General features: G+C 36.2%; 2 protein-coding genes across 3 annotated transcripts in view; one reads left to right on the top strand and one right to left on the bottom strand.

Annotated features, from left to right (window-relative positions):
* Window positions 1-436: 436 nt before the first annotated feature.
* On the top strand, window positions 437-6,617 carry slc35d1b (solute carrier family 35 member D1b). 2 transcript variants are annotated; one of them, XM_079877353.1, is made up of 13 exons: window positions 439-713; window positions 1,116-1,149; window positions 2,265-2,351; window positions 2,441-2,508; window positions 2,647-2,718; window positions 2,835-2,903; window positions 3,110-3,212; window positions 4,121-4,213; window positions 4,373-4,440; window positions 5,375-5,453; window positions 5,547-5,629; window positions 5,937-5,989; window positions 6,148-6,617. In XM_079877353.1, the coding sequence occupies exons 1-13, from the start codon at window positions 532-534 to the stop codon at window positions 6,156-6,158; spliced, it is 1,002 nt and encodes a 333-aa protein (XP_079733479.1). In that variant the 5' UTR covers window positions 439-531; the 3' UTR covers window positions 6,159-6,617. The 2 variants fall into 2 exon arrangements, with proteins under 2 accessions (XP_079733480.1, XP_079733479.1); XM_079877354.1 differs by lacking the exon at window positions 4,121-4,213 and having other exon boundaries at window positions 437-713; window positions 6,148-6,256.
* A 592-nt stretch (window positions 6,618-7,209) lies between these two features.
* The window catches only part of mier1b (mesoderm induction early response 1b, transcriptional regulator), a 31,998-nt gene continuing 19,479 nt past the window's right edge, over window positions 7,210-19,728 (bottom strand). Inside the window, exons 10-13 of the mRNA XM_079877340.1 lie at window positions 18,961-19,055; window positions 18,605-18,732; window positions 9,510-9,637; window positions 7,210-9,348 (exon numbers count right to left, since the gene is read on the bottom strand). Of these exons, the coding sequence (XP_079733466.1) occupies window positions 9,059-9,348; window positions 9,510-9,637; window positions 18,605-18,732; window positions 18,961-19,055 (641 nt within the window). The 3' untranslated portion in view covers window positions 7,210-9,058. The remainder of the gene's footprint in view (window positions 9,349-9,509; window positions 9,638-18,604; window positions 18,733-18,960; window positions 19,056-19,728) is intronic.

Genomic DNA, 19,728 nt, shown 5'->3' with positions numbered 1-19,728 from the left:
AGCGAAAGTGTGACAAATAGCTCATGTACTTTTTTTTTTTCCTTTTTTTTTTTAAAGATCACAAGATCAATCACTATATGCACAAATATGTAGGCCTACTCCTCACTTATGAGGTTTTTGTAAGCAAAATGTGGTTTACCACTCAACTGCTGTGTACAGTGCATATTTGAGGTGCTTTAGCTCCACCTGCTGGCTACTGTTTATAATGTTTTGCAATAATGCAATAATTTTGCTATTGGAGCAAATGGGAATAAAAAAAATACATTTGCAGTAGTTTCCTGTTCACTGCTATAGAAGTTTACCAAACTATGAGGATATCCACTTCTGAGAACCCCAGAGATGTGAAAAGGGTCCATTAACAGTGCCAGGGACCCGATACGGCCCCGCTTCCGCGTTCCACACCCGGAAATGTGAAAAAGGTCCGTGGAACACTGTCCCTTTAAAACTTTAGTGAACGAGTGAAGGGAACACTTTACTGTGCAGAAAAGTTATTGGACCTTTTCCTCCGATAAACACTAGCATCAGGTAGACATGGCGGACATACGAAAAGTTCACTCTGCGAGATATACTCAGAATAACGCAAAAGATAATGTTTTGCTAGGAGAAAGCGGTTGCAAATCTACGTTATTTTTGAAGTTATTTGCTGCAGTTTTCTACGGGATCTCTTCTTTTGTCATTGTTGTCATTAACAAGAGTGTTCTTACTAATTACAGGTAATGAATCGCATTCATATTCATTCAAGTTTTCTTTCAGCACATTCATATTCAATAGGTGTGTTTTATTACCAGATGCGACCGAGAAAGTATAGTGAAGGATCTGACCGCGTAAATTCTGTTTCGCGATATTTTGACTCTCACTCACCTTTGCTATGATATGACATATTGCTTGGTCATAGCTGCTGTTAGCACATATGCAAACACGTTAATACATTACTGTTTACTCTAATGTAATCTAATCTCCCGTATTATGATTTTTAGTCTTTTAAACAAAACTATTTGCATAGACAGTGTGGACACTTAGACATATTAATCGTTTCGAGTAAATGAGCGGTCTAAATGCATTTCATTAAGATGTTTATTATTTTGTGCACTGTTATTCTGTGTTTTCCCACTCAGATTTCCTTCCTCTTTAGCATTGGGAATTGGCCAGGTAAGAATATTATTGCTCATGCCGTTACATTTCTGATCATTTGTCTTCAGTGTGTGTTAATTGTGAATCTCACGAAGCCTATTAATTAGATCCACTGACAATTTCATAACATTTTAAAGAAATCGTTTATTGTATGAAGTCGTTTTTTTTATTATAATTAAATATATAAATTATATTTATATGAAATTATTTAATTATCTTAGTACTTCTGGAAACTTATGCTTGGTACTTTCTACACATTACTTGAGTGAATTGCAGATGAATAATGCATAATGAATAATTTAATATTATATTGTTGCAATGGTCTAGTTATCTTAGCAGAAGCTTCAAGATAATTAAATAATTTCATATAAATATAATTTATATATTTAATAAAAAATAAAAAAAACGACTTCATCGTTTTCAAAGAAGAAAATGAGAAGATCGCTCAGAAGAACAACAAAACAGGAGCGATCTTCTCATTTTCTTATTTTAACTGGAGCAAAGTTAGCAAAAGTTAGCCTAGGTGTTTATCATGACAGTAGTACTAAAGTCAGAAGCCATAGTCAGTATATCTGTTTCAAGACATAAAATGGTGCCAATTATCTCTTCTCATCTGTGTTTGAATATAGAGAGAGACTGCAGATTGTTCATTGTACTGAAATATTTGACTGCTCAATCCTGCGATTGACCACAGGATGTTCCAAGCAACTGTGTAATAAGACATTTTCTTGTCAGGTTTTCTGAGATTAACCTCACTTTAGTTTAGTGACATGCCACTGCATTGACTTGCTCAATATTCATCTAAATAGAACAATTGCTCTCAGAAATAAGGTGGAATATACATGGTCAGCACTTAGCTTTCATAATCTGTTAGATTAATTCACACATGTAGGCCTACTTGCAGTATTTGGTGTTTTAATGACTGTGACATCCCAGACAGCAACATAGTGTCGACCCAGATCCGGCCCGCTTTCTGGTACATGTGGATTCCACAAGGCCCAGATGTGGGCCGGATCTGGGCCGACACCATGTTGCTGTCTAGGATCAAGCATTTTGTTTATTAAACATATATTTTACATACATTTAGCACTTCGATTCCAGTAGCTGATGAAAGTTCATTATGTTGTTTGCAGATGTTTGCAACTGTTGTTGTGCTGCGAGCAGCAAAATCATTAAATGTGGTCGATGTCCCAGATTTTGATAGGCATGTACCTCATAAGGTAGGTCTGAGCACACTCAAGGCCAAACTATACTTCAGTTTTCACGTAAACACACTATAAGTTCAATTCTCACAATATTTACTGTGTAGGTATTTCCACTTCCCTTTCTGTATGTGGGAAATCAGTTAACAGGCCTGTTTGGAACGAAACAGCTGAAGTAAGTGTGTGGTATTCTGAAGAAAAGAAAACAAAGCTTCAAAACTTTTGTAAACTTTCATGTACAGCTGTTGTTGTTGTTGTTGTATTATATACTGAATGTACAATAATATAACATGCTGTATGATCTCTTTTGCAGTCTTCCAATGTTTACTGTGCTCAGGCGATTCTCCATTTTATTCACAATGCTGTTTGAGGGTTACCTCCTAAAGTATGTCTCCACAGTATGATTCTGCTTTTGTATCAGTTTGCAGTTGACCCTGTTCAAGTTGTACGAGATGTGAGATTTACACTCACATTTATTGTTTGTTGTTTTTCTATTTGCAGAAAGACGTTTTCATGGTCCATAAAGGCAACCGTATTCACCATGATCCTAGGAGCTTTTATTGCTGCAAGGTAGCTTCAAATGCAAACTCGATAAAAATATTGCATTTGATATTTAATTCCTTGACCTCACAGAAAAACAGTTTCTTTTCACCTGTTTATGAATGTAATCGCAACTCTGCTGTGTTTTAGGAGTATTTATGAACAGTGCCGGTTCTTTTGAAATCTGAGAAATGGCTTGTCACCTCGATTAATTTGCCTTCATTTGACTTTCACAGCACAGATTTAGCTTTTGACCTCCATGGATATGTGTTCATTACACTTAACAACATTCTGACTGCTGCAAATGGGGCTTATATGAAACAAAAACTGGACTCCAAGGTAATTTAACCCTTAAGCCTAGTTTATGCTTGACATGTCCACACAAGTGCAAGAGTGTGTGCAACAAAAGTCCCATGATCTCTGTTTCGCATGGCCGTGAATGTGCCAATGCTTTTTCAGTGTGAACAGTTTTGTGAACAAGGCTTCAAGTAATAGCTAGTAATAACTCTATCAGTTGTTCTGGTTTATAAAGAGTATGCCTTTTGTGTTCAGTCTATGATACACAAGTGTTTAATATGTGTATATGGAAACTGTACATTCTGTCATCTTTATTCATTTCTTAGTTAGGGTGAATTCAGTTAAAATAGGACATGTTTCGCCATGGAAATGACTGGGAAAAAATGACCCAATAATCCTGAATTAAACACTTGGGCCTGGTTTCACAGACTTTGATTGAGCCAGAATTAGTCCAGTTTAGTTTGGACATTTGAGTAGTTTTTATAAATGTGCCTTAGAAAAAAACATGTGCTGGTGTGCATCTAGAGAAAAAGCCATGACACTGACATATTTTAAGATATGTTATGGCCAGTTGCTTTCCGTTAAAATGACTCAAACATGCATTTTAGTCTAGGACTAGGCTTAAGCCTTGTCTGTGAAACCGGGAGTAGTGTTTAGGCTTGTGGTGTCTCCCCAATTTCATGCTTTCATGAGCCCAGCCTAATAGTCTGTCTACAAAATGTATGTTTTAGTTTTTTTTTTTATATCACAGATATTTTATTTGGACAGAATACATTGTTACTTTAGAATTCTTGTCAATCAATGTGCAAATATGATATTTGGCACCTGCAACAGAGACCTGCTGACCCCCTTCTTTTAACCCATTTTTAGTCTAAAATAAAGTCTAGTTAAAAATGTTGGTTAATTTGTCTCCTATTTTACCAAATGATTTCCCCCTCCTTGCATTTCAGGAACTTGGAAAATATGGGCTGCTGTATTACAATGCTTTATTCATGATTATTCCCACTATGATTTTAGCATACTTAACTGGAGACATTCAGAAAGTAAGAATTTTAATAAATAAACATATTTATTTATTACTCTAAATGTTTTGATAAATGAAGGACAGTTGGAAATATAGATCTAAATTCTGCTTTACTTTTTAAGAAAATGTACATAAAAACCAATAAAAAGAATAAATATGATCTCTTGTGAATTTTCAGACTTTGGAGTATGATGGTTGGACCGACGTTTTCTTTGTGATTCAGTTTGTGTTGTCTTGTGTCATGGGGTAAGTCTGATATTTCTAATCTTTTTCTTTACTTAAAAGTCACAGTCGCTCTACAGTGTTATCCTACTCAACTGCTTACTCATGACACATAGCAACACAGCTAAAATGATTCCTAATATATTGGACCTTTCATTGAAAGTAGTCTATGTTAACCCGTTGAGACCAAGCGGCAACCTTCAGGTCTCTCTCTTGAATCCAACACGGAAGTGACTTAAACTGCAGTTCATCGACTGGCCACTAGAGACAGGCTCCAAAAGAGAGTCAATCCCATGTTAAAATGCCCAACTTTACACCAGAAAAAAATGTTTACAGCCTGGTACAAAAAGTGGTTTTGGTCTATATAGCTAATTTTGTCCTTCATGACAACTGTGAGGGAGGTGAATTTTTTTATAACTCATCCGTTTAAATTATATTAAGCCTTAAATTTGTGCATAATTAAGGGCGTGGCCACTTGAGTGACAGGTGGATTTCGGCTGCTGTCACTACTAGCAGTTTGTCTACTGTCTGTTAGCGTCACGTCACCTCAGTAATCCCGCCTCTTTGCCCATTTTCGTTTATCCGGGAGTGGCGCGCAGTGACGCGCTGCCAAGATGGCTACGGCCGGCTCCGCCCACTTTGGGCTTCAAAAATGCTCTTCAGAAACCTACGGGTGATGTCATGGACACCACGTCCATTGTTTTTTACAGTCTATGGTTGAGACGTGCCTGCACAAGCACCCATAAGAGTTGTGTTTGTAGTGTTTGAGTTGGGGGAGGCGTGACGTGCGAAAGGGGCGTTTACTAAATATGCTGTACTTTTGTAATTCCACTACGTGTTGCAGAAACTACATACTTCACCTTTAAGCTGTTTTTTGTTTTTGTAATTTTTTGAGATGTTAAAAATTATATTCTTTTTTCTTTTTTTGTGATTCTAATATCATTGGTTGTTTTGGCAGGTTTATACTCATGTACTCAATTATGTTATGCACACATTATAACTCCGCTTTGACGACTACAATTGTTGGCTGTATCAAGGTTGGTAATTCACTGAATCTTGGCGATTGAGAAGTTGTACTGTAAATATGATCAGTTAAGAGTTAACTGTGTTTCCTTTAACCAACCCAACAGAATATCTTAGTGACATACATCGGGATGGTGTTTGGTGGAGATTACATCTTTACTTGGGTTAACTTTATCGGGCTAAACATCAGGTAAAAAGGTCCATTGTAAAATGACAGTGAAGAAACTTAGCCACAGAATTTTATCTCAGTGTGAGAGTCATTCATTCTTATGAAAAGACTGTAAAAGAAACTACAAAATGTGATTTCTTTTCCTTGAATGATCAAGGTGCGGCAACATTGACAAATTCTGGATTTTCTCAGAAAACATGAATTTAGAAGAAATAATTAAGATATTAAATGTCAATAAAAACAAAATTCAAAAAGAATTCAAAATGTAAATCTGTATTACCCATACACTAAAAAAAAAATTACTTTTCTTACCTTTTCCCCCCAATAGCATTGCTGGCAGTCTTGTGTACTCGCACATCACATTCACTAAGGAACAAAAAAGTAAGTGCAGGAAAAATGTGTATTTGTGTGTGAATCAAAACAAGGATCTGTTCAAATCCATCTCACAATTTCCATGTCATGGTTTCATTTTGTTTAATACTATTGAGTAAGGATAAATGTATTTTAGATGACATGTAAAATGTTGTGTCTTTTAATAGAAACAAGTTGATGGAACAATAGGAGAATGTTGGGAGTCAAGAACCCAGTCCATCTCATTTCACAGCGCCTTGAGTTCAACTGTGTCCAGCAATCTTTTCAGCAACTTTGGTACTTTTCATTAATCAGTTTCTGTTGCCATGGTAACTGACTTTTTTTAAATTATTTTTTTACATTTAATAATGTTGATTTTGTTTATTTAGAAAAAAACAACAAAAAACGAGATGGATTGTTTGCATTATGTAAATCATGCACAGTATTTCTATAATTGTTTTAAATAATTTTTTAATGGTCTAATGATATTTGGAAAGACGAATGTTAAAAAAAAAAAGTGTAAAAAAAAATAGTTTTATTGAAGTTTTTGGATGGATGACAAATTATTTTCTTTGCTATGTTATGAGATCAACATTTTCTTTTGTCTCTGTAAATTGTAAATGTCTCTATCTTAGTTCAAATTGAACTGATCAATTCTAAACAATAAAAAAATTAAAAACTTTTCTGTATTGGATGAGTTTATTTGTTAGTGAGGAATTAAAATTATTTTCTGTGGTAATTAACATTATGCCGCAAAAGCTGTTGATAGAGCTTATATTGAATTAAAAGGTTATAATAAGGTTATAAAAACCCCAGGAATTTTGCCTACATGCAAAAAAAAAACAAAAAAAAAAAACCTGAATTGATATATCGAAAAGGAATCGCCTTTTTCCACCTTTGTTGCCATTGGCCAATAGATAAAATTTGAGCTCTTTTTACAAATTCGAATCAGATGAAATAACAAAATCTGTTTTCTTTTGTTCTGTTCTAATTTAATTAGAGCCAAACAGAAATAAGGGTTTTGCATAGAAGTACTAATAAAAGACAGAAGACACAGGAAACCTTCTGCGACCCTACTGGAATCGCCATTGCATTCTGATGTAGTATTTCCATTGCTCAGTTAATTCACAATAACATATATTAGATATATGGCAGTGGATCAAAGTCTGTTCATCAATTTAAATAAACACCTCTCTGCACTACTCCAAAAATACCATCAGTAATGAACCAGTGTGGATTCCAAAATCATTGCTAATTAAGATGTATTTAATGCATAAGTTCTGATCAGAATGAGTGCATACATCGCACTCTAGACCATTTAAAATAAGATTAATGCTACAGTCACATACATGAAGCTAAGAGAACTCTTCAAATGGTGACAAACAACACAACTGACAATAAATAAGCCAATGAAGATGACCAGAGGAAATATAGCACCATGATTTCTTAAGTGTAAATGAACATCTACCACAGAACGAGGTATAAAAGCAAACTTTTTTCTAGAAGCTGAGTGCATGTTTGTAAAGGAGTACTGGAGCTGTATTACAGTGAATTTCTGTCAACAAAATACTCAAATATTATTATTAAAATGTGGTTATGGACATATCTGTGGCCATAAGATCCAGTTTCCATGTTTCATTAATTAAAAACATTGCAATAAACATGGCTCTAGGGAAGTGCAACTTGTTAAATCCAACTGACCCACAAAGTAAACAGTTTTAAAAAAATGAATAATAATAAAAAAAAAACATTGTTTTTGGTCAAAGATATTCCATAGATTCCTCTGGGCTATTTCATAAATTTGGAGTAAATCTTTGCATTGATTTGAATTATATAACTATTAATTCTGACTGCTTTTAAAACTGTTGGCTGAAACATGTTACTTAAATTCACTGTTATTGGTAATTCTGTTATAGTTCGTTAGCTACAAACCGTATAATTATCCAGTTTCATTAATTGCAAGAATTTGAGTTCTCACAATCAGCTTCTGAATATCATGTCAAAATACACAAAAAGTAAAATCTAAAAATGGATTTGCAGTGCGAATATCAAAACAACATGTGCAAGAAATCTATTCCAACCTACACATATGACAAGAGCCTCTTTTACCATCATAAACAAAGAGAAATGCCCACGGGTACTGCCAATAACATGCCCTCTAATAATTTTTAATTTTCAAAAGAAATAAATTATATTTTGCTCAAAGAAAACGAAGCCCATTTTTGAGCTATAACATTTTTGAATATTCGTAATACATTAATGTGAAAATATGTACATAGAAAAGTATTTCTATATCACGGTAGTATATATATAAAAAAATGTCTTTATTTATGGCAGATGTAGTTTTAAATCAATCATTGTGTCCAGACTGGGTGATATTTTTCCTCAATGTATTACAGTAATCTACGAGAAATGAATGAGAATGACTAAAACATTAGATACCTTTAGGTATAATGCTAAATAATGGTCCCAAAAATGGGCTTCATTTCCTTTATACTATTAAAAAACACCACCAAAAAAAACAAAACAATGAAAAGTAAACAGATTCACTCAGTTAATAGAAAATACAACTAACAAATAAATTTTCTGGACACTTTACAAACACAAAGCTTAGGAGTGATTCCATTGGCTTATTTATTTTGACTACATCTGTGGGGAGCTCGCAGTATGCCTCCACTAACACAAACCAGCTGAGCAGTGAAACATTAGTATATAATGTAAACCAAAACAACTTGATTTGCCTGGAGACATACTGGCCCCGCCCTAAACACAAGAGACCACGCCCACCAGCATTCATCCTCATGTATTACGTATAATGGCTTATACAGCATATTCACCCATTGTCAAAATGTCTCAATAAAAAATATAAATATCTTGTTGATAAAAAAATATCAGAAAAATTCCATTACATATAGAATATACATTTCTCTGTAAAATGGTTTCTTGAAAAAGGAGCATTAATCAGCTGTGGTTGGGTTTGGAGGGTGGTGTTTTTGGAGCAGCTCAGCTTTGGGTTTAGGGTGAATAGGGTGAGAGGTGTCACAGCCCTGTCCCATCTCCCCAGTTTAAGATTTTGGCCTGACCTTTGGTCTTGGTCTCTCAGTCTTCTTTTACCCTGGAAGGGTCCGTCTCAACCTGGGCCAGTGACTCTGATTCTGTCCGGCACTTTTTTGTTGGTCTGTCTAGGCTCTGGCAGTCATGTTGGTGATTAACTGAGCCATTTCTGTCTGAGTTATGAGTGTCTGTAAGGTTACAGCCATTGGAGTCCAGATGATCTGCGAGTAGACTGTGTTTAGATGCTCCGTTTGACTGAACAGATTCACTCTTCAGCTCATTCACACTACTCAACATCTGTGTGGCGACTGCACTGGAGCTGTGACTGGTGAGTCCTGAATTGAGAACCACAGAAACAGGCTTTAATGCATAGTTGTAACAAACGAATCAAACACACCACATACAAATTTAATCCAACCTGGTTTCTACTAAATATCTTGAAAGAGGCACCAAAGCATTTCAATTTAGTATGTAAAAAACCAACACTGTACTGTACCGTTGTGGCCGCTAGTGTCCTCTCGCTCTGATAGGCTGGTGCAGCTGCTGGAGGCGGCAGGAAGAGGCGTGGCTGCTCGACTGGAGGCAGTGCTTTCTGTTTCATCTAGAAGTCTGTCCATGTAATCCCTACCCAAAAAAAACACAAACACACCTTGTTTTGAGATGCAGCAGACACAAAAATGACTCAAGAGTGTTAACTCTTGGGTTCACTCTATACAAATACCAACCAACACTACAAGTTACAACATAAATATTTCTGTCAGGACCACTATCGTCAAATACGACTGACAATTGGCAGACAGTTTGGATTGGCGGTATGGTTCTGTTAGACGTGGATCAGCAGAGAGTCAGCTGATGCGAACTTGACTAACGTGACCTGCCAGAACTGACGCTAAACTTGATGTTTAAAATTTAGATTTAGAGATTTTTGATTTCTTAAATACTGTTGTCATGGTAACACATTAAATAATTGACAATTTTTACTTTTTTATTATTTAAATATGTTCCTTGAGGTTCACTTATAATAATTCTAAAGTTTTCACAAACAAAAGCTTTCCAACTTGCGTGCTTTCCAACCAGGCGTAATCATTGGTAGTTGTTTGTGTGTGGGTTGTGAAATGCTTGAAAACTGCAAAAAGTAAGTCTCAAAATCCAAATGAATAAAATGAGATTGACTAATTTCGTCAATGCACGGGTCACCTGATCCACAAATGCACATCATCTTTGTTGCATGCGCAAATTATGATACACTAATACAAAAGAAAAAATGTGTATTTATAAAAATGTCTCTATTTGTGCAAGCTGCTGCATATTCATTTCATTCTGAATTTTGCACATGCAAGTTGAAATGCATTTGGCTGTGGATAGTAAAACATATCTGCAACATTTATCAAGTTTGTGGATAATTGTGCATGCATTCTTAATCAACCTTATGAGTCTAATTTCATCCCATAAAAGTGCTGTACAGGAGCATGACAATCACAGATGCAAATAACCAAATATAAAGCATTACAAAGAACAACATAAGCTTGAGTTTTCAAAAAAGATTTACAAACCGACAAGGAAGGAGCTACTCTAAGTTGTACTAGCAAGCTATTCCATAATCTGGACCAAACCACCGAAAAAGCTCTATCCCCTCAGCGTTTCAGCCTCTAGCAAGGGACTGTTAGTTAGTTTTGATCACCAGATCTTAAAACAAAGTTGAGTTGATACTGTAGTTCAGACAGATTAGAACGGTGTCGTATTAGCGGCCCCTAAGTTAATAACTAATGATCTTTGCAACAGAAGTGAATCAATCAAAACTAACTTTAGCTGGACAATAACTTTATTCTAGAGCTGCTGTAAATCCAAAACAATCTCTGTTACCATAGACGTTAATTCAAATGAAATCGATTATTACCTAGCTAGATCGCATTTCCAGCCTGGCTACGTGCGATACGTTCGTCTCTAAATCTCCTATTATCACTGTAAAGCTGCTTTGAAACAGCGCTATATAAATGAAGGTGACTTGACTTGACAGATAGATAAATAGGAGCTATATTATGTGAGCAGTTATACAAAAATAAGAGAGTTTTAAAATTAATCCTAAATTAAACTGATAACCAATTAAGCTCAAAGAATGGGAGTGGATAACTCTTTTTTTCAGACACAAAGTGTTTAATTTTAGATAGTAGGCGAAGCTGAAAAAAACTAGAGGCAACAACAGAGGAATCGTGTTTAATGTTAGCCGACTATCCAAGAAAACACCCAAGTTCTGTACTCATTGGGAATTACAGAAAACAGAAAGATTTCACAGGTCAATGTTATTGACCTCAGATTTGTCGGATGAGACAAAAACTATAACCTCAGCCTTGGATTCATTTAAAGATAGAAAATTACTAGCTAACCAAAGCTTTACCTCATCCAGACACGCTAACGGTTGTATTGCCGAGAACGAGGAGTCGTTTCTTTTTAAGCAAATAAACCTGAGTGTCATCCGCATAGAAGTGGAAAGATCAATAGAATTGAACCCAAGGGAAGCATGTAAAGAGAGGAGAGCGATGGTGCCAGAACAGAGCCCTGGGGGGAGTCCAGAGTTAAGGAGAGCAGCAGAGGAGGTCAAATTGCCTATCCTGACAGAAAAATATCTGTCTGATAAATTAAGATTTAAACCAGTTAAGAATGAAACCTTGTCGCCACACATAGGATTCTAAACTAGATAAAAGTAATGTGCAATCAACAGTCAAATCTAAAAGAACTAGAACCACAGAATCACCAGCATTAGTAACCAATTAAGTATCGAGTACTCACAGATTCATTTATATGAAAAGACTTAAAACCTGACTAAAAAATTAAAAGATATGATTGTTGTTTAAAAATGACTGAAGTTGACACAACTTAACTTTTTTCAAATATCTTAGAGATAAAAGGAATGACAGAAATAGGAAAATTAATTAAAACAGATGTGCCTAGAGAAGGCTTCTTGAGTAAAGGAGTAACAGTGGCCAATTTTAGGCAGGCATGGACAGAACCACTTAGTAAACATTTGTTCAGGAAGGATTACAGACCTAGGCCAACAGACTCCATTAACGATTTAAAATACTGAGGGTGCATCACATCAAAAGGGCGTTTAAGGGTGGGAATTATTTATTTAAGGGATTGTAAGGAAATGGGATTAGAAACCTCCCAGGAGACTTCAAGATCAGAAATAGAAAACCCATGGGTGAGTACTAGGTCCAGAGTGTCTATGGAAACGAGTAGGATCCTTTCCTTTGTCAACATGACTCCTTTGGGTTTTGTACACAAAAAAGTTCTATATTCTATATATATTCTTAAAGAATTATTATTTGCAACTTTCCTTTTGACACTCAATGCTATACTATCAATGCCATCCGCTATTGTATGCGAGTTGAGTAAGTGTTTTGAAAATATTAATCATAAATGCTTATTTACAGACAAAGCATTAAAAAATTACTCACGATTTGTGATGTGACTGCTATCGAATGGTTTGCTGCTTCATCTTTCATCAAATGTTTAGGCTACGTTCTCACTGCGCGGCTTAGTGCTCAATTCCGATTTATTGCTGAGATCTGATTTTTTTAAATAGCTATTCACATTATTGTTTTAAATGTGGTCAATATCAGATTCCAGTGTGAACAGATCATAGTCCTGGACCGACCCGCACGAGCAAAAGAACAATAAAAGACATCACGCAGCACGCTGTCATACGCAAGTAAACATGGAGGTCGGTGGTTATTAAAGTAAGGAATTACGAATTTATTTGTAGTGCAAAACATCTGACCTGTATCGGATTTAGGACCACATATGGAAGTGGCCCATATCAGTATTAAAAATATCAGATTCCATGTGGTTTGTACTGTTCACACTGACATGACAAAAACAGACCTGAGTCACATGAGCAAAAAATCCACATTTACCTGCATTTTGAACATAGCCTATGTGAACCCTAGCCTGGAAATCCAGACCTAAATCTGAAAGATTAATGGTCTGGCATCGACTAATGAAAATTGGCCAGCTCGAGGGGCGGCACCAAGCATGCAATTGAAAATCTCACTGCACGCAATTGAATAACACTACGACCAATCACAACAAGCCCCATACGCTTAGTTACCAGCGGAGCTAACTGGTAGATTAGACTCTTGCCGTATCCGGTTGGCAAAACAGCAAAAATGCCCTTCTTGCAAAGGAACGATTAGAGCGCCGTCTTCTGTTCCTTTTTTAGATAAAAAGCCAAGTCTAACTCTTTCATTGTAGCGGCCAAAGCCGCTTCAAACAACTGGTGTTCATCCATAGCCATCTTGCAATGTTTACTAATGACTTCGACGTCACAGCGCTGTCGTCATCTGTTTAGCTCGCCTCTGGCACGCCTATATCAGATAACCCGATGTGATTGGTGCAGCTCGGATACTAGTGCATATTTAATGAGCATCATTACTCAACGCCAGAGTAACTCGCTGAGCAAATTCAACTTGTGCTCTAGCGAGAACTCTGGATTTCCAGGGTATGTGAACCCTGCATAACATTGTGCCTCGTTTAGAAAACAATCCACAGTGAAATGCTCCAAACAAGCATACATATAATCCTCAGACGCAATCCAGGACATCAGTAGAAATATACCATCCACTCGTTCCGAGTGCTGGGGTCCTTTGGAAGTCTGTACCGAGATGCAAACACGCTGTCTAAACTGAACGCATCAAAATGAACGATCCAAAATATTACTTCCTTTCCTCATCCATTAGTCCAGTTGTGAGGAGTAGCTCAAGCACGTGGAGTCAATCAGAACTACTTCCAAATGAATAAAATGAGATTGACAGTCTGGATAAAGGTTGTTTACAATTATGAAGTTTTAGGTCTTTTGGAATTTACATTTCTCATCTTTAAAATATGCTATCTAGGGTAAACAAGCCATTGACTGACCATGTGGCATATCCAAAATAATCAATGAATGAACAATAAAAGAATTAACTTCATTCAATACCATTCATTCATTCTCTCTTCCAAAATATTGGTTGCTGCTGTTGTATTGTTGTTGTATATGTATATGTTGTATATGTATGTACAATGTATATGTTGTAGGGGTGGGCGGTACACCGGTGTCATAGTCATCACCGGTGTGACATTGCGCCACGACATGGATTTTCTAATACCGTCAATACCGTAATAAATCAATTATGTTCCTTGAACGGCTGCATTTACATCAACAATATCTAATTCTAAATAATAGGGCTGACTTCTAATAGTCGAGGATTCGACGATTCGATTCGGAGAGGTCTGATTCGACTATGAACCTCAAACCTTTGGTTTGAAATGTGCTGGGGACAGAGACGCATTCGCATTTTCAGAAGGGCTGGGTACATTTTTATTTATTTTTTCGCTTTCGCGCAGGTCATGTTTTGAAAGACGATGTCCTGTAGCTTACTAATGTAAATAAATAAAAATGTATTCAAAAATCTGCTTCACATTTTCAGCAGGGCTGCGGAGCGGCTGTGGGTTGACTCCACACGGTTCTCATGTGCGTTAAAAAGCTTTACGTGGTTTAATGTAAACAACGATTACCAAATTTCCCTCTCATATTGCTCCTCATAACCACTGAAAATGGTAAAAAAAATCGAACCCGGAGTCCAATTATTATGGACGTTATCTGATATTAAGCGTTTCTGCTTCACATTTTCAGCAGGGCTGCGGAGCGGCTGTGAGTTGACTCCACGCGGTTCTCATGTGCGAGTTGACTCCACGCGGTTCTCATGTGCGTTAAAAAGCTTTACGTGGTTTAATGTACCTAAACAACGATCACCAAATTTCTCATATTGCTCCTCATGTTTATGAAATATTATAATATATGTGTGATGTGTTTTAGCTCTTTTGTTTGAAATGGAAAAAATCTAGCTGCTATCTAAAAAAAAAGAAAAAAAAAAAGGTTCGACTATCAATCGACTACGGCAAAATCTAACGAATCAGATTCGACTATGAAAATCCTTAGTCGAAAACAGCCCTAGTTATTACACTGCTAATTTTTGTTTTGTTGTACACTGTTAAGTAAGATCTTTAGGTTTTTTGCAAAATAAATGTTGAGAATGCATAATACTCTCCCATGTCTCTTTTTGATAAGGATACCTACCATTTACTTATTATATTATAAAAATATTAACTTTATTCACATACTAAAGAGAGACAGGACAGGCTACTCCTCCCAAAATGTACCAAAAAAAAGTTATACCGTGATATTATACCGTCACCGTTCAAAAGATGAAAAATACCGTGATATTAATTTTAGGTCATATCGCCCACCCCTAATATGTTGTATATTGTTGTATATGTTTTTAGGTGTGAGTGGGTATGTAGGTTACTGTTTATGTATTCTATGGTTCTGTTATGTATTGGGGGGGGGGGGCGTCTATAAAAAAAAGAAGAAAAAAAGTAAGATACAAATGTAAAATGATTAAAGGATTTTGATATATTATTTTTCCATGTCAACACAAACATTATTATGCTGTTTATGTTTATTGGGGGTAAATAAATAATTGAGTTGGGGGTAAATAAATAATTTTGCAATGTGCAGCAAATGTTTGTGCTTTGTTCCTGTTTGATATAATTGTAAATAGATCTATTAAAATACGGATATTCTGGTCTATAACTCCGCCCCGAACATCCCGTTGCCCTGTATCTTGCTTTCTCGGTGGCTGTAGGTCATCGCCGATGTAGTTTTCAGTCAGAACACATTCACACAGCAGGATTTTGAATTGCGCGATTCTCTCAGATTGCGTCTTTGATCATTCACACTGTGTGATTGTCACTCACGTGAACGAGCACCGATTTGCCTATGATTTCGGGCATTTGTCGGCGATCTCGCAAAACCTGTCGGCGAGCGAAAATCGGTGTGAACGATTGCATAACTGGTTCTGTTCCTACATGCCTGAAAGTGGCCACTGTTACTCCTCTACTCAAGATGCCTTCTTTAGACACATCTGTTTTAAACAATTATCTTCCAATCTCTGTGGTTCCCTTTATCTCCAAGGTGCTGGAAAAAGTTGTGTTGTGGCAACATAAGTCATTTTTAAATAAGAAGGTTAAGCCTTTTCAGTTTCACAGCACTGAATCTGCTCTGTTGGGAGTCTTAAATTATATTTTTGTTGCTACTGATGTTGGTGACTGTGATTTTAGTTCTCTTAGACTTATCTGCAGCCTTCGATACTATCGATCACACATTGCCCCTATCTAGACTAGAATCCCATGTGGGGCTAAAAGATTCAGTTCTTAATTGGTTTAAATCTTATCTATCTGAGAGATATTTCTGTGTCAGAATTGGCAATTTTCCCTCTGCTGCCCCCCTTGAATCTGGACTTCCTCAGGGCTCTATCTTGGCACCATCACTCTTCTCCCTCTACATGCTCCCCTTAGGTTAGATTCTGAGAAAGTATGGAGTATCCTTCCATTTTTAAGCGGATGATACTCAGATCTACCTGCCAATAAAAATAATTGACCCTTTTGCATTACATACTCTATTTTCCTGCCTCGTTTTTTATTTTGTTTTGTATTCTAATTGTGTACGTAACCTTGGTGTTTTCCTAAATAGCCGGTTAATATTAGACAAACGTATGACGTTCCCTCTAGCTTTTTCAGCTTCGTTTACCATCTAAATTAAAAACATTTTTGTCAGAAAAGTCTCTTGAGATAGCCATTCACATTTTTATAACCTCATGTTTGGATTATTGCAGTTCTCTGTTCTATGGTATTTCTAAGTCCCAGGCAGCTCGACTTCAACTGGTTCAAAATGCTGCAGCCAAATTTCAAGATTAGACGCAAATATGATCATGCCGCTCCCATTTGGCGACCTCTCCACTGGCTTCCAGTCCAATTTAGAATCAACTTTAAAATTCTTCTATTTGTGTATAAATGCTTACATAACCTTACTCCTAACTACCTGTCTGATCTATTGTGTCCCTACAATCCTCCCAGAAGTTTAAGATATGGTAACCTTAACTTACTGACAGTCCCTTGCACAAGACTAAAATGTAGAGGAGATAGAGCCTTTTTGGTGGTGGGGCCTAGATTGTGGAATAGCTTGCCAGTGCAACTTAGAGCAGCATCCTCTTTATCAGTTTTTAAATCTCTTCTTAAAACATTTGTTTTCCTTAGCTTTTAATATATGTTAATAGTCGCTCCTTTTTATTTTTTAATCTTCTGTATTTCTTTACTTTGCTCATGTACAGCACTTTGGTCAGTCTTGAGGCTGTTTTAAATGCGATTTATAAATAAATAACCTTGACCCATAACAAGTGGTTCCCTACATTATTACAGGATGTTTGAAGGTCAAGAAGTTTCATGAACGCAAACATCCAAAGCGCGCGCCCTGAAAGCTGCCTCAGACAGTGCGAATTGAATTGAACTCTCTTTGACATCTTCCGCTTGAACCGACAAATTCATACAAAATTATGTTAAACGTCCGTCTTAGCGAGTATCCTGGTAAACATAGTTGGTTATATCTTAATGAACATAAACAAAGAAAACTCATACAGTAGGGCAGGCTATATTGGATCTGTGCATTCAGTCTTTAATTTTACTGTTAATCAAACTACAAAAGACAAAGTAATCACTCGCTCCTATTATTTTTGTAATTTTATAAAGATTCATCTATATTTAATTTATACAATAATGAAATTGCAGTATTATTACACATTTGATTACTTTATTCAAATTATGTACCCGAAAACTACTGTTAGACCTACCTGAAAACCCCCCAAAACAGCTGTTTATTTCATTTGTAGCCTTTCTTTGTTCTATTGTATTTATTTGATTATTTGTTCTATTTTATTACTGACTACTTACTTGTCTTTAGTAATGTTTTACATTTACATTAATTAGGCTAGTTGACGAATTTTAGCTCCAGTCTAGCTCTGCTGGCAACCTCGCAATCGTCATGCTCTCTTTGCTATGAGGAAAGATGCGTTGATTATCTGTAAACACCGGCAAACGTGTGTTAGAGTTTAGCGATCTCCACTGTGATATTTTGCTCAAATGAAAGTGTAATACAGCCAGTCTGTCTTCTTTACATGGTCGTTTGCGCTGCTTGCTGCGACTAAATCTGCGATGAACTTTAGTAAATCTGAACATGGATCTCTATTATAATGTTTGTGATTGTGGCGGCTGAATAAATGCACTGTGCCACAATACAAGCTCATTTCTGTTGTTGTTTTGATAGTCATTAACATAATCTGGAATAATTGGAGTTAATATTAGGAATTTTACTGGTTCAGCTTTTGAGAGAAAGCTTCCTTCCTACTAGTTTTCTTACTGTAATTAGTGTTAATTTGTATGATAAATATAATACATTAACTAGATGAACTAGATAAACTAGATGAAATAAAATAAACCATGTAAGCTGACATTCTCTTGATAAGTGCTTATGTGAAACAATTCTGATGAAAATGTAAAATATATTTTTTTTAAATTACAATAATCGTGATTATAATTTGAGCAAAATAATCGTATCAGTTTAACCATTATTGTGCAGTCCTATTGCATAAATCCAGCCAATGTTCATAAACAATGATCTAACTTATTTTGTTATTGCATCAAGACGTTAGAGATACTTACGTTACTCCTGGATGAAGGTTGTATTTCCTTTTTCCAAGCCTAGTTTGTTGTGCAAAGAAATCATACCGCTCCGACTTCTTCCACATGTAATAAAAAGCCACACAATCTCCGACAGACCGAGTTCTGACCTGAAATTGGATAAAGTTTGCTAAACACAAGGTTTGAATTGCCACATCTAGCAGATGCTAGATACCATATACTTATTGCCATATACTTATTTAGCAGAGATAACGGCTAGACACATTTAAGAGCCCCAGTTTTAGTTTTTTAACATTTATAAGCATTGAAATGTCAATACGGGAATGTGAAGGTGGCCAATATGGATTGACATTCCTCAAGTGCAAATGAAGCACTACCTTGTTGGCCTGGATAAAATGAAAGTCTTTTCCGTAAGCTTTTAATCCTTGTTCAAAATTCCTGCATTCTTCCTCTGACCAAACAGATAGTTCCTCTGTAAGAAAGATTAAACAAAGCAATACATGTAAGATTAAGGCTGCCAATGGATTAAACCTTTAATTGTGAATGTTTAAATTGTCTTAAAGGTCCCGTATTATGCCCCTTTTCACAAGATGTAAAATAAGTCTCTGATGTCCCCAGAGTGTGTATGTGAAGTTTTAGCTCAAAATACCCAACAGATAATTTTTTACAGCATGTTTAAATTGTCATTTTTGGGGGCTCAGAAAAACGCTCTGTTTTAGTGTGTGCCCTTTAAATGCAAATAAGCTGCTGCTGCACGGCACAGGGGGCGGAGCTTCATGAGCTCGCGCTCAGTCTCTCAGGACAATTTCATCTCACGGAATGATGATAATATCAGCTCTCAGTAACGGTGTTCATTTCGAGTCGGACAATAATGCCTACAGAGTCAGAGTGCTGTATAGAGATGGAACAGGTATAGTTTAGTAGTTTAATTACGGTTATAACGTATTTGTCATTTGCTTGTATGTATCCATTATTAACAGCCTACAAGTCTGCTGTTTCGGACCAGGTCCGAATGATGATCAAACATATACTGATGAGTTTAATAAAGTTTATTGTACATCACACAAAAGATGAAGCGTCAGTTTTACTTCAGAAAATCACCGTAAGAGCTGAGTAAACACAGTAAGTTATAAGAAGTGCGCAAG

Source organism: Squalius cephalus (assembly GCF_949319135.1).
Source record: "Squalius cephalus genome assembly, chromosome: 7".
In the NCBI taxonomy this organism is placed as follows: domain Eukaryota; kingdom Metazoa; phylum Chordata; class Actinopteri; order Cypriniformes; family Leuciscidae; genus Squalius; species Squalius cephalus.
Note: the sequence above shows the minus strand (reverse complement) of the source record. Positions and strands in the feature narration are given on the sequence as shown.